This window comes from Patiria miniata, unplaced genomic scaffold (assembly GCF_015706575.1).
Source record: "Patiria miniata isolate m_02_andy unplaced genomic scaffold, ASM1570657v1 HiC_scaffold_18, whole genome shotgun sequence".
NCBI lineage: Eukaryota > Metazoa > Echinodermata > Asteroidea > Valvatida > Asterinidae > Patiria > Patiria miniata.
Genome location: NW_024037056.1, coordinates 16,589,661 through 16,606,188, shown reverse-complemented (window position 1 = coordinate 16,606,188; position 16,528 = coordinate 16,589,661). Strand labels below are relative to the sequence as shown.

The window sequence follows — 16,528 nt, the reverse complement described above, 5'->3', positions numbered from 1 at the left end:
GATTGTTCGTTTCGAAATTCAAATTAAAGTCGACTACAATATTTGTGAGAAGATAAATAACGTCAATTAAATATAATAATAATCATAATAATCATAGTATCTGACTGATAAGCCTTTACAATTTGTTTTTGTAATTCTATCATAATTAATAGTGATAGAAATATCACAACGTTTCCGATGTTTGTCTCGTAAAATTGCAGGTAACAGTTCTGCTAGCATCAGGTTTCAGCTAAATTGAAGGCTTTACTGGAGTTCCCGCCTGTACGTTCGCCTCGATCAGGCATTCATCCACTCCACGGAGAACTTTGATAAATCCTTTATGGGAAAAAAAAGAATTTGTTTATCAAAACTGTTTTTTATCATGCATATTTTGTTCCTTTTATGCATGGTTTCGACTAAATATTACAACCCTCGAAATAAATCAATCCATTAGGCCACGCCCTATAATAGCTTTTAAGTTTTACAGATTTTTCTACATTTCAACGAAAAAAAAAACATTTATGAAATGGGAATATTAAAGAGTGACGACTCAGCCTTAACGAATGCTTAACACCTTTTCAGGGTCGTGGCCGTGATGACTTGCAGGTCACAGGTCACGCAAAATCTATCCAATCAGAGCGTAAATTCATCAGCCCAATTCACAGCGTCCTGTTTGCAGGGTGGAGGTACGAGCGAATAATGGGCGGTGTGTGCGAGCAAACGCATGTCCGATCGCATGTGCTGCACATAAATCACGGCTGTGATTGGTCAAAGCGGTGGGGCGGGGCTTAATGGGGTCAGTCTATTGTTTTTACCTTTGTCACCCCATTCGGTGTTCCAAGAGTTGGCACACAGCCAATGCCAGGCTGCATATTCTAGCCGCGCGCGGCATACGCGCGTGCACGCGTAATAGACTTTTGTGCACGCATTCAGGACATAAATCACGGCTGTGATTGGTCAAAGCGGTGGGGCGGGGCTTAATGGGGTCGGTCTATTGTTTTTACCTTTGTCACCCCATTCGGTATTCCAAGAGTTGGCACACAGCCAATATTTCTGATCGCCTTCCACGCCCCAGCCGAGGATCTTCAGGGCAAAACTACCGGTGACCTTATCCGATGTGTGCCGATAAACACCTGCGCATAAGATAATATAATTTAATATGGAGAAGAGAAGCCAGATTAGGAGCAGACTTCTTATCATGATAAACGCAAGAATATTCTCGGGGTATACAACATTGACCCAGCACACAAGCCATTAGGTATCGAACCCCTTGGTCCCCCCCCCCCCCAGATTAAAGACATAAGAGATCATGGAACAAAAAGACCGCACCTCCATGATGGCCTAAATTGTGTGACGTTGGCTTAACATGTCGGGTTTAGGACGCAGCGTTTTATTGCCAGAAGTGAACAAAACGTAAAAGCTTAGGCGCGTCTAGTCTGATGAAAAATTCACGTGTGCAGAGCCACGGTCGAACGTGGTCTAATATATCCCAACATCATGCACATTTTATGCAACCCCGCGCGACAGCCAATCGGAGTCGACTTAAGAAACTGTGACGTCGTTTCGTTCAGATAAGCTGTCGAATAGTCAGTAATGACGCTGTGCTTTTGTAATACAACAACGGGTTTCGGATCGGAAGGCACGATATTGAAGGCGCTCGCTGAATGGTCAGAATCTGGAGGTCAAGACGCAGTCTTGTTTTTCATAATTAATCGCGAAGTCTGCTCGCATATCACATATAGACCCTTGCTGTGCAAGGGGATAGACTAAGGTGCGTCAGGCTACGTTCTGATTCTGAAATGTGTCTATAAATTTATGTATGTTCAGACCACGCCCCCTACAGTCAGAAAGCACCCAGTCTTGTTAAAACTAATTAGCAAGTTCTCACCTGTACGATAAAGGGGGAAATCCTGGAAAGTCACGATGTATGACGTAACGGATCCATTTGCCATAATCTCTTTCTGAATGCTCGTCTCGGATTGGGCCACCGGATAAAACGAACCTGCATGCGAAAAAACCCAGACAATGCAAGTTTAGTAAAGTTTGTGCTCTGACGCGTAGTACGAGCCATCGAGTGACGAGCACACAGAATTCTTAATCCAATCAATTAAGTCCCGCCCATGCGCACGTGGGCTACATGCGCAGTGACGTAGCAACAATGCCTCTCCAATGCCAAACTGCGTGTCCCAGGCGCGCGCGTGCGTCGAACATCACTCACAGCTGTGAATAAAGCCTGTGATTGGTCAAAACACCATGGGGCGGAGCTTAATGTATCGGCCTATTAAGGTGACCTCACCATAGTGTTTGTCCTGCTCGTATTCCTTCGGGTAGCCAGCCCGGCAGCTCTTGTCGCAGGAGACCTTCTCCGGTGGCTCCGGACAAGGGCCGTACGTCCCATTCTCGTAGTGAGTGCAGGGTTTGTACGGGTAGGGACGGCAGCCAGCGTTGCTGTCGTAAGCCCCGCCGGTGACTAATCCAGTTTCCTCCCACGCCTTCAGGCCCATGTACGGGCTACCGTAGAGGCAACTGGGCAAGACGGACAACAGATAACGGAAAATTTAACATTTGGGTTTTGCTCTCGACACTTTGAAAAGTCCCGAGTCAGATATTCAGATTGGAACCAGAATCCGAGTCATCTATTTCAACTTGATACTTTCAGCGTCAAGATCACACTTTCCGGGAGGAATTACACTTCTGTGGTTCATTTTCCGAGTATTATGACATGATACATTCAGGGCGAGGGTTCGAGAAACGCCAAGGAAGAATTTACTTTACCCACGATTTTCAACGATATACGGATTGCAGGTCAAGGCGTCCTCCGCCGATATGTTGACGTGTACGCCGTGGGAGATGCAGTATCTGTCGTTGATCACCTCGACAGCAGTAAAAGCCTGGCGGGAAATCACAGGGAGATGAGGAGAAAATGCGAGATTAAACAGGTGGTAACTCGAGGTTTACCTTGAGGTGCCGTATGTATCTCGAAGTTCACCTCGGCGGGTTACCTCGAGGTTTTATGAGGTTTTATGGGGCTTTAAGGCCTAGGGGACCTCCGGTGATAAACCTCGAGTTACCACTTTTGAAAATTGCACGTTGAAGAAACGGGTGACTTCAAGCAAGTGGGTTGCTGTGGCATGGTTATGATATTTGACTCATGTGCGAAGGTAGGTTGGTTCGATCCCTAGGGAACACGGTGCTTGTGTTCTTGGGCAAGACATTTTATACGTACATGAACTTCAGCAGCCTCTTTCCGCCAAGGAGTTTAAATGAGCAAATGTGAGAGTAAAAGACCACGTGTTGGATAATAAACCTACCCAGTATGCATTGCAGCGCCCTTGGTCGGAGATACGGCCGATGGAGGGGCACTGGGGCCACTTGGTACGGGCGTCAAACTCCGTCGGTATGTCGGTATCATCGTCGGTAACCGGGAGCATTGGCTTCTCCTCCGCCGGTAAAAACTCTGCCCCGACCGGGCCAAAACGACTCAGCACCGACCCTACGGTCTCACCGGCAAAGTTCGGGCCTGCCTACATACAGTTGAAGAAAAAAAGCAAGGCAAGTCTATGAAAGCTGGTCACACGTCTAGCGCGCAGAATTATAGACTGATTTAGAATAGCTATTAGAAGTATGTTCATGCATAGCATCTGGTCTACACAATGAGCCAGATTTAGCCTATTCATGACCGTCACAGGGTACTCCTATACGACAGCACTGCCCAACTTACACGTGACAGTCAGTCCGTGCATTATGATTTGGTCAGTTTGGTCAGGTACAAAGAGGACTCTAGGTTTGCCCGCTTGGACCAGTAAAAAAAATCTTCTGTTAGGGGACGTTTGAGACGTTGGTGGCAGCAAACACACCGGTCCTTTCGCCATTAATTGTTTGCGTTACCGTTGAGCATGCGTGCTTTAGCTTAAACATAGCGTAAACGATTAAAAAGGACCGGTGTGTTTGCTGCCACTAACGTCTCAAAAGTCTCCAATTGAGCTTGTATGCGAGCGCACCACATGGACAATTAGCATGTTGCGGCCATCTTGTTTTTTTTCCCCATTCAAATCAACGTAACCAAGGCTAGGCTGGAAGGAAAAAAAAGTCTGGTTCCTTTTTGCAAAAAAACCCCATTATCATTCAGTACTGTTATTGGATACAGGGAACATGACTGAAATGGTGGCAGCATGATAAAGGTCTATTAAAAGCGTCAAGTCTTTACCTTCCAACTTGTGTTCATGGCGTTAATCCGGTTGATAAGATCTGCAGAATACTCGACGAAATCTTGCTGAAGTGACGTCATGGGCAAAGCTGACGCCACGGTCACGAGACCGAATGCGCATATAAGTAGGTACTTCATTCTAAAAGCAAGATTACAAAATTCTGAAGGTGCTGATTATGGGGTCCATTAAGTGGTACTCCGGTTCGGGTTGCTGTAGGCAGGGCCACTATACATAGTGTGATCACAAAGTCAGGTCAAGTGTCAAAAGCATTGAATGATCCATGTTTGCTTTTTCGCAGGTTTGCAGCTAGCATTGCTAATGTTGCTAGTATCGTGACTTTGGGCGTGATCCCTGGCTATAAGGCAAATACAGGTTTATGGCTTCTAACTAGCGCCCCATATGAACAAAAACTTAAACAAAATTGTGAACCGCCAACATCGGGCTGGATAGCTCAGTTGGTAGAGCACAGGTACGGCAATCTGGAGGTCGCAGGCTAAAACCCCACTCGTCAGTGCCATCGTTCATCTTTGTAAACTTTACGGGAAAAACTGTGTGGTTTTTGATGGTGCTTATAATCAGTGTCAAACTCTCAAAGCTTTTATAGATCATTCCGAGCATAAATTTACAGAGGCCCCCTTTAATGGCGCAAGCATTGTGCCAGCTATTGCACAAAGCAACTGCCCAATGGCGGATTATCTGAACAATAGCTAACACAATGCTTTCGCCATGGAAGGGGGCCTCCGTGAGTATACAGTGATAACGCGCTCGGTGGTCTTTGGTTCACGTTGCACAATATTTCGCACACTTACCTTTCAGTGCCTTGAACGTCAGTTTTCACAGAAAATTTTTCCAAAAGGGCCAGGTTCATTTGCACCGACTATTAACGGCAAACGTTGCTCTGGACTCCGTCCACTACACAGCTAAATCTCCACCATAATCACACTATTTCTTTTATATATTAGGCCCTTAACCCTCTAGAAGTTCAAATTCCATGATAAATTTCAACAAAAAATGATAGTGCTTCTGTAAACAGGATTCGTGTTTATTTTGAATCGTTCGAGTCTGGAACTCTATTGGTACGGTACGATGGACTCAAATACGTACAAAGGGCATATCACAGTATTGTTAAAACTTCCATAAAATGTTTTTTTTTTGGGGGGGGGGGCCAAAGACATACATGTTTTTTTTCCCTTGAAGAGCTAAGAGTCGGGACCGTACATTTTGTTAAACTGCTAAAATTTATTGTCCTGATTCAGGGGCCACCTGTATTATTCTGGCCGGTTGTAAACACTTCTCAGCGGTGTTTTAAACAGCGGTTTAAAACCACCCACGTGACGGGCTCTCGACCAATAGGAATGGGTCAACAGTTTCAGGTGTTTATGAATGTAAATTATATCAATATAATTATTATTATTGCTTAATTTTTCAAGCCAATCATTCAATTTAATTTCTCTTCAAATTTAAGAAAACTTTTTTGAAAACCATTGAGAAATAATTATTTGCAGTCCAATTTCAGATTTTTCTTTTTTTTGAAATTCAAATTACAGTCGACTACAGCATTTTGTGAGACGCTAAAAAAAGTCACTTTAATAACAATAATAATAATCATTATCTAACTGATCAGTTCTCACAATTTTAAACTGTCGTTATTGGTAGAAACATGGCAGGTTTCCGATGTTTGTCTTTTGAAATTGCAGTTAAAAGTTCCGCTAGCAAATTTCCGCTAAATTCATGGCTTTACCGGAGTTCCCGCTTTTACGCTCTCCTCGATCCGGCATTCATTCACTCCACGGAGAACTTTGATAAATCCTTTTTGGAGAAAAACAAAACAATTTGATCAGTACTGTTTTTATCATGTACATATTTCGAAGTTGGATATTTCTAACTCATATTTCCTAATTTTTGGTTCCACCTTAAGATTACTCAGCCCTCAAAATAGATTGACCCATATAGGCCCCGCCCACTGCGCGTGGTCAACACCTTGTGCGCATCTCCATAGATATAGAATTCTATATAAAGGCACTTCTCCAATGCCAGGCTGCATATTCTAGCCGCGCGCGGCATACGCGCGTGCACGCGTATCAGACTTTTGTGCACGCATTCAGGACATAAATCACGGCTGTGATTGGTCAAAGCAGTGGGGCGGGGCTTAATGGGGTCGGTCTATTGTTTTACCTTTGTCACCGCACTCGGTGTTCCAAGAGCTGGCACACAGCCAATATTTCTGATCGCCTTCCACGCCCCAGCCGAGGATCTTCAGCGAATAACTACCGACGAGTAAATCCGATGTGTGCCGATAAACACCTGCGCATGCGAGTAAGTCAATAAGGGGAAAGAAAAGCCAACTCGTATTCTATTTCCAAAGTCTCAAAAAGTAAACCACGACGTTTGAAAAATGTTGAACCGTCACTGACCGCGGTGGTGGAGAAAAGGTAAACCATAGCGCTGCTTAACAGCCGACTTCGTGCTTACCGAGCCTCCATCTATTTCATAGGGACCGTTAAGCAGTAAGCACAGCAAAAGCACGCTTAACCCCATAGAAGAAAACTTTGCTTAAATCAGTGAAAATATCCATGCGCGCGCAACTGTTAGCATGAAATAGTGCTTAAGCAGCAGCATGATTTTCTGCTATAGTAAGCACAACTTGTTTGCTTACTGTTAAGCAGTGTTATTGAATTGGGCCCCGGTGAACCACGATGTTAATACAAAAGTGAATCACAACTGCCTATAAAGACGTACGGCAACTTGTCCTTTGTAGATCACCAGCCGGTCTCTCCGATAGCTCCAAATGACTTTCTTTTGCGGCTTTCTGTACGCAATCCAGTCTTAAAAAAAAACATCAGTGGTGTATATGCATTGTTTAGACAACGCCCTAGAGTCGGAAGGTGTCTAGCCTCATAAATTGTCAAAAAAAAATACTAATTATAATTACCTGAACGATAAAGGGGAAAATCCTGGTAATAAACGATGTATGACGTCACTGATCCATTTGTCATGATCTCTCTCTGAATGCTCGCCTCGGATTGGGCCACCGAATAATATGAACCTGCATGCGAAAAAAAAATTAGGCAATTAAGTCTGGTCAAGTTTGTGCCAGAGCCATAGAGCTAATTTAATATAGCTCTATGGCCAGAGCACACAAAACGTTCAACCTCGTTCCCATGGTGTCGAGCAGTACGCTCCCACCACTACCCACTCTTTCACCCTGGTATTGGATCATTTGCATATCTATTTTTTTAAACGTATGCAAATGAGGAATAGTCTGGTGCCTGCCTGTGCTTTACATCAGCGTTAATTTGCCTTTTGTATGTGGTGTCTGTTGTAAAAACAGAATCAATTCGTCGCGGCGTTAATTACGAAAACACGATTTTTTTTCAAAGGTAAAATGTTACAATCTTATCCAGCAAATATGCAGTATCACTTTTCATAATTTACGAGCAAATTGAAAAGAAAAGAATTATGTTTGAGAAGGTGCGGGAGTAATAATTACAATGAAAGTGAAACACGTATTAAATACACGTAACACACCAAGTACACGATACAATTCAAGTTTCATGCTAATTGCGATATCGAATCAGGATACAGGAAGCAAGTTTCCATTCCAGAGCTTACTCTTGGAAACGAGGTTGAAAATAAAGTAAGCCCTGGGGACAAGGTTGATAAAACCCTTCATTCGATTAATTAATCTCCGCCCACTGCGCACGTTGGGCAACCACAACATCAATAACAGCTGTGATTGGTCAAATCACCATGGGGCGGAGCTTAATGGATCGAACGATTAAAGGTGATCTCACCATAGTGTTTGTCCTGCTCGTAGTCATTCGGATAACCAGCCCGGCAGCTCTTGTTGCAAAAGGTGAACTCCGGCGGCCGCTGACAAGGGCTGTACGTCCCATTCTCGTAGTGAGTGCAGGGTTTGTACGGGTAGGGACGGCAGCCCGCGTTGCTGTCGTAAGCCCCGCCGGTGACTAGTCCATTCTCCGCCCACGTTTTCAGGACCAAATACGGGCTGCTCGCTGCTTGACAACTTCACAAGACCAACAAAAGACAATGGGAAATTCAACTTGGGGTTAATTGGTTATGCTGTACACTCTTTTAAACGCCTCGGGTCATATTGGACCCGAACCTGAGTCATATTTGACCTGATACTTTCAAGTCAATATGACACTTTTTCGGGTCAGAATGTCACTCCTCACTTCTCTGGATCATTTTCCGAGTCATTTTGGACATGGTAACCTCGATAAAAGTGTCATTTTGGCCATGAAACGTGTCAGCTTATATTGGACCCCGAATCCGAGTCATGTTTGATCTGATACCATGAGAGTCACTGACACCATTTTGGGTCAAAAGCCCACTTTTCACGCCCGTTAGATCATTTCTCGAGTCATTTTGAGCAGGTAACCTCAATAAACGTTTCATTTTGACCCTGAAACGTGTCAGGTTATTATTGGACCCGGAATCCGAGTCATATTTAAATTGATGCAAAGTTAAAACGCCACCTTTTCGGGTCAGAATGTCACTTCTCACTTCTCTGGATCGTTTTCCGAGTCATCTTGACCAGGTAACCTTCATGAAAGTATCATTTTGAGCCTGAAACGTCTCAGGTTATGTTGGACCTGGAATCCGAGTCATATTTTACCTGATCCATGTACTGTCGATCAAGATCAGAATAACGCTTATCTGGGTCAAGGTGACACTTCTGTGGATCATTGTCCAGGTCATTTCGACGTGATAACCTTGGCAAAAGTGATTTTTTTTATGGTATCGGGTCAAAATATGATCCAGATTCCGGGTAAACCCTCACACGTGTTTGCCAATGTACCTTCATCACTACAGGGTATGCGCAAAATAACCAAAGAGTCTCTAAGGTTGTGGTAGACGGGTGCCATAAATTTGGACTCCTATGAAATTTGGTATACTTGGACTCGAAACCTCACACGTGACCTATAACACTTTCCAGATTATGTTCACCATAAAAGCAAACGCATTATAACCAGACTCCAAATGTCCCACCACACCGGACTGACGTAACAATAGTACATCCATTTCAAACTGACTTTCCAGAATTGCGTCGAACCAAACATGTTAGGCGGGCGCGAGGGTTCCAGAAACGTAAAGCTTGATCCAAGGACGTTTTTACTTTACCCACGATTTGGAACGATGTACGGATTGCAGGTCAAGGCGTCCTCCACCGATATGTTGACGTGCACGCCCTGAGAGATGCAGTATCTGTCGTTGATCACCTCGACAGCAGCAAAAGCCTGGCGGGAAATCACAGGGAGATGAGGAGAGAATGCGAAGTTAAACAGGTGGTAACTCGAGGTTTAAAGCTCGGAGTTTCATGAGGTTTTATGAGGTTTTACCGGGTACATCGGGGTTGAACCTCTAGCTACCAATTTTGTTAATTTGCACGCTTAAGAAAAAATGACTTTAATAGCAATTGGGTTTCTGTGATCAAGTGGTTATGATGTCTGACTCATTTGCGAAGGTATGTGGGTCGATCCCCGACAGGGAACATGGTGCTTGTGTTCTTGGGCAAGACAGTTTACACGTTCTATACAATTGCCTCTCTCCGCACAAGGATGTGTACATGACTGTGAGGGAGGGTAACAGACCACGTGTTGGATAATAAACCTACCCAGTATGCATTGCAGCGCCCTTGGTCGGTGATACGGCCGATGGAGGGGCACTGGGGCCACTTGGTACGGGCGTCAAACTCCGTCGGTATGTCGGTATCATCGTCAGTTACCGGGAGCACTGGCTTCTCCTCCGCCGGTGAAAACTCTGCCCCGACCGGGCCAAAACGACTCAGCACTGACCCGACGGTCTCACCGGCAAAATTCGGTCCTGCCTACATAAAGTTGGTGGCAACAAAACAAAACAAGGCAAGCCTATTAAAGCTGGTCACAGAGCGCACATAATTTTATATTGATTCTGAATGGCTTTTCAAGCATCTGGTCTACACAATGAGCCGGATTTAGCCCATTCATGATCGTCACAGGGTACTCCTATACTGCCCAGCTCACACGTGACAGTCAGTTCGTGCATCAGTGAGTTCATAGACAATTATAAAGAACCTATGAGGGAGTTGGTCAGTGAGATAGGTACAAAGAGGATAGGCTGGCCCGCGGGGACCAGTAAAAAATCTTCTGTTGGGGACTTTTGAGACGTTGGTGGCAGCAAACACACCGGTCCTTTCGCCATTGTTTGCGTCATACTGAGCATGCGTGCTTTAGCTTAAACATGACGTAAACAATTGAAAACATTAAGCGTGTATGTGTGCGTGCCACATTAAAAAGTCTTTACCTTCCAACTCGTGTTCATGGCGTTAATCCGGTTGATAAGATCTGCAGAATACTCGACGAAATCTTGCTGAAGTGACGTCAGGGGCAAAGCTGACGCCACGGTCACGAGACCGAATGCGCATATAAGTAGGTACTTCATTCTAAAAGCAAGATTACACAATTCTGAAGTTGCTTATTGGGTCCATAAAGTCACGTGGTACTCCGGTTCAGGTTGCTATTAGGCAGTGATACAAATACAAGATACAACAATCAGACCTTAATGTTCTTAAAACACTGAGTGATTTCTGTTTGCTATTTTCTAGGTTTGCAGCATATTGCTGTCTTTGGGCGTGATCCCTGGCTACATGGCATAAACAGGTTCATGGCTTCTGACTGGCGCCCCATGAACAAAAACCTTGACAAAATCAAACATGGATAGCTCAGTTGGTAGAGCACCGGAACGGCAATCCGGAGGTCGCAAGCTCAAACCCCACTCGTCAATACCTTCGTTCAACATTGAAAGCTTTACGAGGAAAAAAAACCCGTTGTAGTTTTGGATGGTGCTGTCACACGTCTGTCAAATCTTCTAGACAATTCCGTGAATAAATTCACAGAGGCCCTCTTTAATGGCGAAAGCATTGTGTTAGCTACTGTACAAAGCAACTGCCCCATGGCGGATTATCTGAACAATAGCTAGCACAATGCTTTCGCCATAGAAGGGGGCCTCCGTGAGTATACAGTGATAAACGTGCTCGGTTGTCTTTGGTTCACGTGGCACATCATTCCGCACGCAGTCGTGTTTTAATTACTATACTCTCGAGGACTATTCTTTGTGTTGCTCTCTGTCCCTGTATTATAACACTCTCCCATAGACTAAGCACACAAACTTACTACAGAGGACCGTTTCCAACAAAAGACACAACTAAGAGGACTGAAAGGAATTAACTGTTGTTCTCCCTTTGTGTGTCGCTCCTCGAAGGTTATGTAGAACACGTACAAACTTACCTTTCAGTGCCTTGAACGTCAGTTTTCACAGACGAGTTTTTCACAAACAGCCAGGTTTATTTGCACCGACTATTAACGTTGCTCTGGACTCCGTTCACTACACAAATAAAAGTACTCCCCAAAAATCACGCTATTTCTTTTATATAATAAGCCCTTGACCTTTCTAGAAGTTCAAATTCCATAATAAATTTCTACAAAAATAATGATGATAGTGCTTCTGTAAACATGTTTTGTGTTTATTTTGAATCGTACGAGTCTGAAACTTTATTGGTACGATGGACTCAAATACGTTCAACGGGCATATCACAGCACACCATACCCATAAATGTTAAATTTTGGGGGTTCACAATGGGGTTGCATATCATTTGTTTTTTATGGATTGTGTTCATTTCCAATAACACCACTCAAAATCCAAAGAAAAATGTTCAAAACCTATGACTTAGCTTTTAAAGTTTCAGCTAGCTCAGTGGACATTACACTTTTCGAGAAAAAAAGTGAAAAACCACGCACAACATTTCGATCACGAAACACGCTTTCGTCGATATCACTCTTTATTTCCAAAAAAAATCAGTCAATTGACTGATCGTTGGAAATCACCTACATTTCTTGATTTTACAGAGTGTTTAGTACCTGAGACAATCTTTATTCCAAGTATGCTCTAAGCTTTTTGGTAATTGGTTGGTCACTTTAGGGGTAAATGCAAATGATCCTATCAAATTTAGGGGTAAATGCAAATGATCCTATCAAATAATAAGTTCTGACCATTTCATAAGGGAGGCCATTTGTGACATATAGATGAATCAGAAAAAGTTGACAGAACTTTTGCACCTCTGACATCCTGTCGAGGACAATTCTGATAAATCCGTTTGTCTTTTAACAAAACTCTTGACACGTTTTCTCAACCGAGCGAAAACAAAACAGTGTTGATCGTGTATAAAGTTTCATTTTTTCCGAACGACACCAGTTCTGTTGACATGTGATCTCCTGTTCTCTTGTACTTGTTAATTCACCGAGAAATTACAATTTTTCTGGTTTTTGACATAAATCTCAATTTAGGCTCACAGTGCTACATAAACAAGATTCAATCTCAACAAGCTCGAAGTCGAATTTCTGAGTTTGTGAAGTAAATTTCTTATAAAGTTAAAAAGTAAAGTGTCAAATAGTTTTTAGTAGTCCAAAAGTTAAAGCTTCTATAAAGTTCTAGCTGCCATTTAGTTCCTAATTCCAAACGTAAAGTTCTAACTGCTATAAAGTTCTTAATTCCAAGTGTAAGGTTCTAGATGCTATAGTTCTTAATTCCAAGTGTAAATTCTATCTGCTATTAGGTTCTTAATTCCAAGTGTAATTAGTTCTAACCGCTATAAAGTTCTCAAGCTTAAGTGTAAAGAAGTAGCTGCTTTAAAGTTCTTAATTCCAAGTGTAAAGTTTTAACTGCTATAAAGTTCTTAATTCCAAGTGTAAGTTCTAAATGCTATAAAGTTCCCCGAACCTCAGGTCAGTGTACGACTGTGTGGACTCTGTAGTACCAGAATATACCTACTAAGAAGTTCCAAATACGGTGCCTCCTAAAAGACGCTTCCCTACATAAGCACAAATTATTACGTTAGTGCTACAGCTTGTACTATACGAACTTCTTAAAATTATTCTGAATCAAGTGAATACAACTTAGTATGAGCTGTGGGATCAGCTTTGGGCTTATTGTGTTGTAATCTCTTTAAGGCCCCTTCATAATTATCAAAGACTATGGCGATAAGCGCTGGCTGTACATCTTCTCGTAGTACGGCATGGAGGCATCTACTACACGAAGGATGTCAGGGGAAATGGACGCGCGATCTGGAAGAGCATTGGGCTTCTGAAAGCAGGTACTGTCCAGTGCCTTCTTGTAGAAATTTACCTTAGTGTCCGCTTGTAAGACCTCACGAGGTATGACCCAATCCTTGTTGACTGCATCACCAGACTCCCAGTGTAGCATCTTCTCATCAAAGGGCAGCCCGATGTCTTTGAGGACTGCTGACAGGATTCCTTTAGGATCTTGGAGAAGGTCATCAGAGTCGACGATCATCGCTTCTGGGTCGATCTCCTTCTTGATGTGCTCAAACAGCTCGAAGGTCTCCTTGTAGCCGAAACCTTTCGGGAGGAAGTTCGGAGGCAGCTCATCTATGCGTAACTCCTCCGGAGACACATCCTTCACTATCTGCATGAGCACCTTCTTTATAGACACGAAGACTTTAAGGGGGTGACGGATGAGGAAGAGGTGACGGTAACCTCTCGGGATGAACTCCGGGTGGCCCGTGATTGCAAATGCTATGTCTTTGGCGAAGATGAACCTCTTCTCAGGATGGGCTTCCTCCAATTGCTCCTTGATCCGCTGGTATGTAAACTGAGACGCATCAATCCCCGATACGTCAGTCACCTCAAAGAATGCGTTTAACCTCTGCCCGATTTCAGAGACGTTAACCGCTCCGTCTTCTGTCTTCTCCGCATCATGTTGCATGGCGTTTCCAAACATTCCCAGGAAAACCTTCGTGTCTTCGACGGAGCCAAGGCACTTGGACAGAACGGTGGAGGTAGAGCGGGGTATGTACCATGTTATAAGTCGGACCTGCTGTTCAGGCGAGGGGGCCTTCTCAAAAGTTGCCATCTTCCTAGATGCAAACATGTCAACCATAAAATCGCAAACGGAAAATAAAACACAAGCGAACAAGTAGGACGAGGCACGGGACCCCAACATGTTCTTCCTAAGTTCCAAAGTAGGAAATTGATTTGGTAAACTTGGCTCCTGTATCCTTGAAACAAGCAGAGATCGGGAATTCAGATCGAGGTACTAAGGTTTACTTAATATACGACTGGGTAAAAAGTGAAATTTTACCGTTCAATTCTGAGGGCTCCCTCTAGCGCATGTCGCTGTTGTTGTGGTCACGGCGCGCGAAAACAAACGTTGTACAGTTAAATTAGCGTATCCTAATTTTGCGGTCGTTTTGAGGGTGAGATCTGAAGTTGTTGTAGGGTCGTTATCGTTAAGCATACGCCAGATCGTATGTCTTAATATTAAGAAGGGCAACAAGTAAGGTCCGAGTTACTCGGACAAAAGTATAACGTTACGGTCCTTTGAAAGAGAAACATTTTACAAAGTTACTCACGAACATGTATTACCTTGTCCTCCCGTTGTTGAATGAAACTTCTTTGCAAACCAAAAGTTGATTTGAACCGAAAAAGCACAGCAAATGAAATCTGGCTGTTAATTCACACTTGATTGTGGCACACAGCCTTTATGGTTTTTGCACGACTCAGTTTCAATAACTATTTCATAATCTCCATTTTATTATCACCATCAATCTGTATTCACTGTCGTGGACATTGGACTTTGACATTGGTCAAAGTAAGTCTTCACTCGATAAAAAACCTCTTTCGACTTTGAACTCGACACACTGATAACAATTTACCTGTTGAGTTAACCGTTTAAAACACTGCTTTATCATTCGAGCTGTGTCATGCAACCGATTAGACTATAGTGGCGCAGCGCGCACTGCGCACTAAACTTACGATCGATTGCAAGAAACATGGCGTTTAGCTGAGCAACGTTTCACACATAATCCAAACATCTTGGACGAGGATGATAACAGCATTTACGACGGCTGTTTGTGTATGATTTTGTTAGTTCGTGAAACAGTCTTTGAACCACCTCATCCAGCCACTTTTTGAAAATATGTTTGTCCAACCTCGTCCCCAGGGTGTCGAACAGTACGCGCCCATCACTACCTGCTCTCTCACCCTGGTATTGGATCATTTGCATGTGCAAGATTTTTGCACACGTATGCAAATGAGGAATAGTGTGGTGCCTTGGATATGCTTTACATTAGCGTTTGTTTTTGTATGCGGTGTCTGGGGTAAAAACAGAGTCAATTCGTCGCAGCACGAGCACGGCGTGAGTTACGAAAATACGATTTTTTAAATTAAACTGTTACGATCTTATCGAGACAACATGCAGTATCACATTTCATTTTAATATGAACAAACTGGAAAGGAAATTAGTATTTTCGAGAAGGCGTGGATGAATGATCGCGAAAACACGTACTGCACGTTGTGAATAATATAGCACCAAGTACACGATAAAAATTCATTACTAGCCAATTGCGGTATCCAATCAGGATACAGTAAGAAAGTTTCCTATCCAGGGTTTACTATTGGAAACGCGGTTGGAAATAAAGTAAGCACTGGGGACGAGGTTGATGTTTGTCCAATCTTCTCCGGAGTCGTGCGGTAAAATTCGCTAAATTAGCAATAACATATTCATGAGCAAAACTGCATATCAAAATTATTCTTGAGCAGAGTGTTCATAATTTCACTGCCTTGACCTATGGATCGAGCATTACAATAACTACGCACGGGCTAGGTGACAAAAGTTAATGAGCTATGATATCATCACTTCATTTACATGCAGCCAATGGACCGATCCAGTAAGCTCCGCCCAGTGCGCACGTGGGCTAATTAACACGTGCTCCTCTCCAATGCCACGCTGCATTTTCCTGCCGCGCGCATCATACGCGCGTGCACGCATGTCGGACTTTTGTGCACGCACGTCGGACATAAATCACGGCTGTGATTGGTCAGAACACCATGGGGCGGTGGCTTATTTACTGGATCGGTCCATTACAGCGCGCAGTGGTTTCGAAGTAATGAATAATCATATAACGATCACGCGGTGACCTAGACCTGATTTCACCGCCTGCATACGTAGTAAACAAACTAATTAGCCACGATTGGTCGGTGTACATCACCAACGCAACCAAAAGCAAAACTTTTGATACGTTTCTTCAACCGAGCGAAAACAATGTTAATCGTGATTAAAGTTTCTGGGTTTTTTTACGAACGTCACCAGCTATTATATTCTGGTACTTGTTAATTCACAAAGACTTTACAATATTTCTGGCTATTGACATTAAATCTAAATTTAGGCTCACAAAACTAGTGTAAAAATATGATAAACAAGATTCAATCTCTGCAAGATCTAAGTCGAATATCTAAGTTTATAAAGCAATTTTTTTGTGAAGT

General features: G+C 43.3%; 3 protein-coding genes across 3 annotated transcripts; all 3 read right to left on the bottom strand.

The window, feature by feature from the left end:
- Positions 1-14: 14 nt before the first annotated feature.
- LOC119724088 (cathepsin B-like) lies at positions 15-4,324 on the bottom strand. Its single transcript, XM_038194997.1, has 7 exons — positions 4,187-4,324; positions 3,291-3,503; positions 2,755-2,870; positions 2,276-2,505; positions 1,868-1,981; positions 984-1,112; positions 15-315 (listed from the first exon to the last, which is right to left on the bottom strand). The coding sequence occupies exons 1-7, from the start codon at positions 4,322-4,324 to the stop codon at positions 230-232; spliced, it is 1,026 nt and encodes a 341-aa protein (XP_038050925.1). The 3' UTR covers positions 15-229.
- A 1,030-nt stretch (positions 4,325-5,354) lies between these two features.
- On the bottom strand, positions 5,355-11,566 carry LOC119725216 (cathepsin B-like). Its single transcript, XM_038196580.1, has 8 exons — positions 11,477-11,566; positions 10,494-10,632; positions 9,826-10,038; positions 9,333-9,448; positions 7,982-8,214; positions 7,120-7,233; positions 6,363-6,491; positions 5,355-5,996 (listed from the first exon to the last, which is right to left on the bottom strand). Exons 2-8 carry the CDS (start codon positions 10,629-10,631, stop codon positions 5,917-5,919), a joined length of 1,023 nt encoding a protein of 340 aa, XP_038052508.1. The 5' UTR covers position 10,632; positions 11,477-11,566; the 3' UTR covers positions 5,355-5,916.
- Positions 11,567-12,010: 444 nt separating this feature from the next.
- LOC119724909 (branched-chain-amino-acid aminotransferase-like protein 1) lies at positions 12,011-14,777 on the bottom strand. Its single transcript, XM_038196215.1, has 2 exons — positions 14,630-14,777; positions 12,011-14,121 (listed from the first exon to the last, which is right to left on the bottom strand). The coding sequence occupies exon 2, from the start codon at positions 14,115-14,117 to the stop codon at positions 13,218-13,220; it is 900 nt and encodes a 299-aa protein (XP_038052143.1). The 5' UTR covers positions 14,118-14,121; positions 14,630-14,777; the 3' UTR covers positions 12,011-13,217.
- Between the last annotated feature and the right edge of the window lie 1,751 nt (positions 14,778-16,528).

Bases quoted from the DNA above. Each gene is read 5' to 3' on its own strand.
- LOC119724909 (XM_038196215.1), bottom strand. From the start codon at position 14,117: ATGGCAACTTTTGAGAAGGCCCCCTCGCCTGAACAGCAGGTCCGACTT.
- LOC119724088 (XM_038194997.1), bottom strand. From the start codon at position 4,324: ATGAAGTACCTACTTATATGCGCATTCGGTCTCGTGACCGTGGCGTCA. The intron at 2,506-2,754 runs GTAAAGTAAATT...CGTCTTGCCCAG, and splicing joins TATATCGTTGAAAATCGTGG to TTGCCTCTACGGTAGCCCGT. The intron at 1,982-2,275 runs GTGAGGTCACCT...TTTCGCATGCAG, and splicing joins CGAGCAGGACAAACACTATG to GTTCGTTTTATCCGGTGGCC.
- LOC119725216 (XM_038196580.1), bottom strand. From the start codon at position 10,631: ATGAAGTACCTACTTATATGCGCATTCGGTCTCGTGACCGTGGCGTCA. The intron at 10,039-10,493 runs GTAAAGACTTTT...AACTTTATGTAG, and splicing joins CCATGAACACGAGTTGGAAG to GCAGGACCGAATTTTGCCGG. The intron at 7,234-7,981 runs GTGAGATCACCT...TTTCGCATGCAG, and splicing joins CGAGCAGGACAAACACTATG to GTTCATATTATTCGGTGGCC.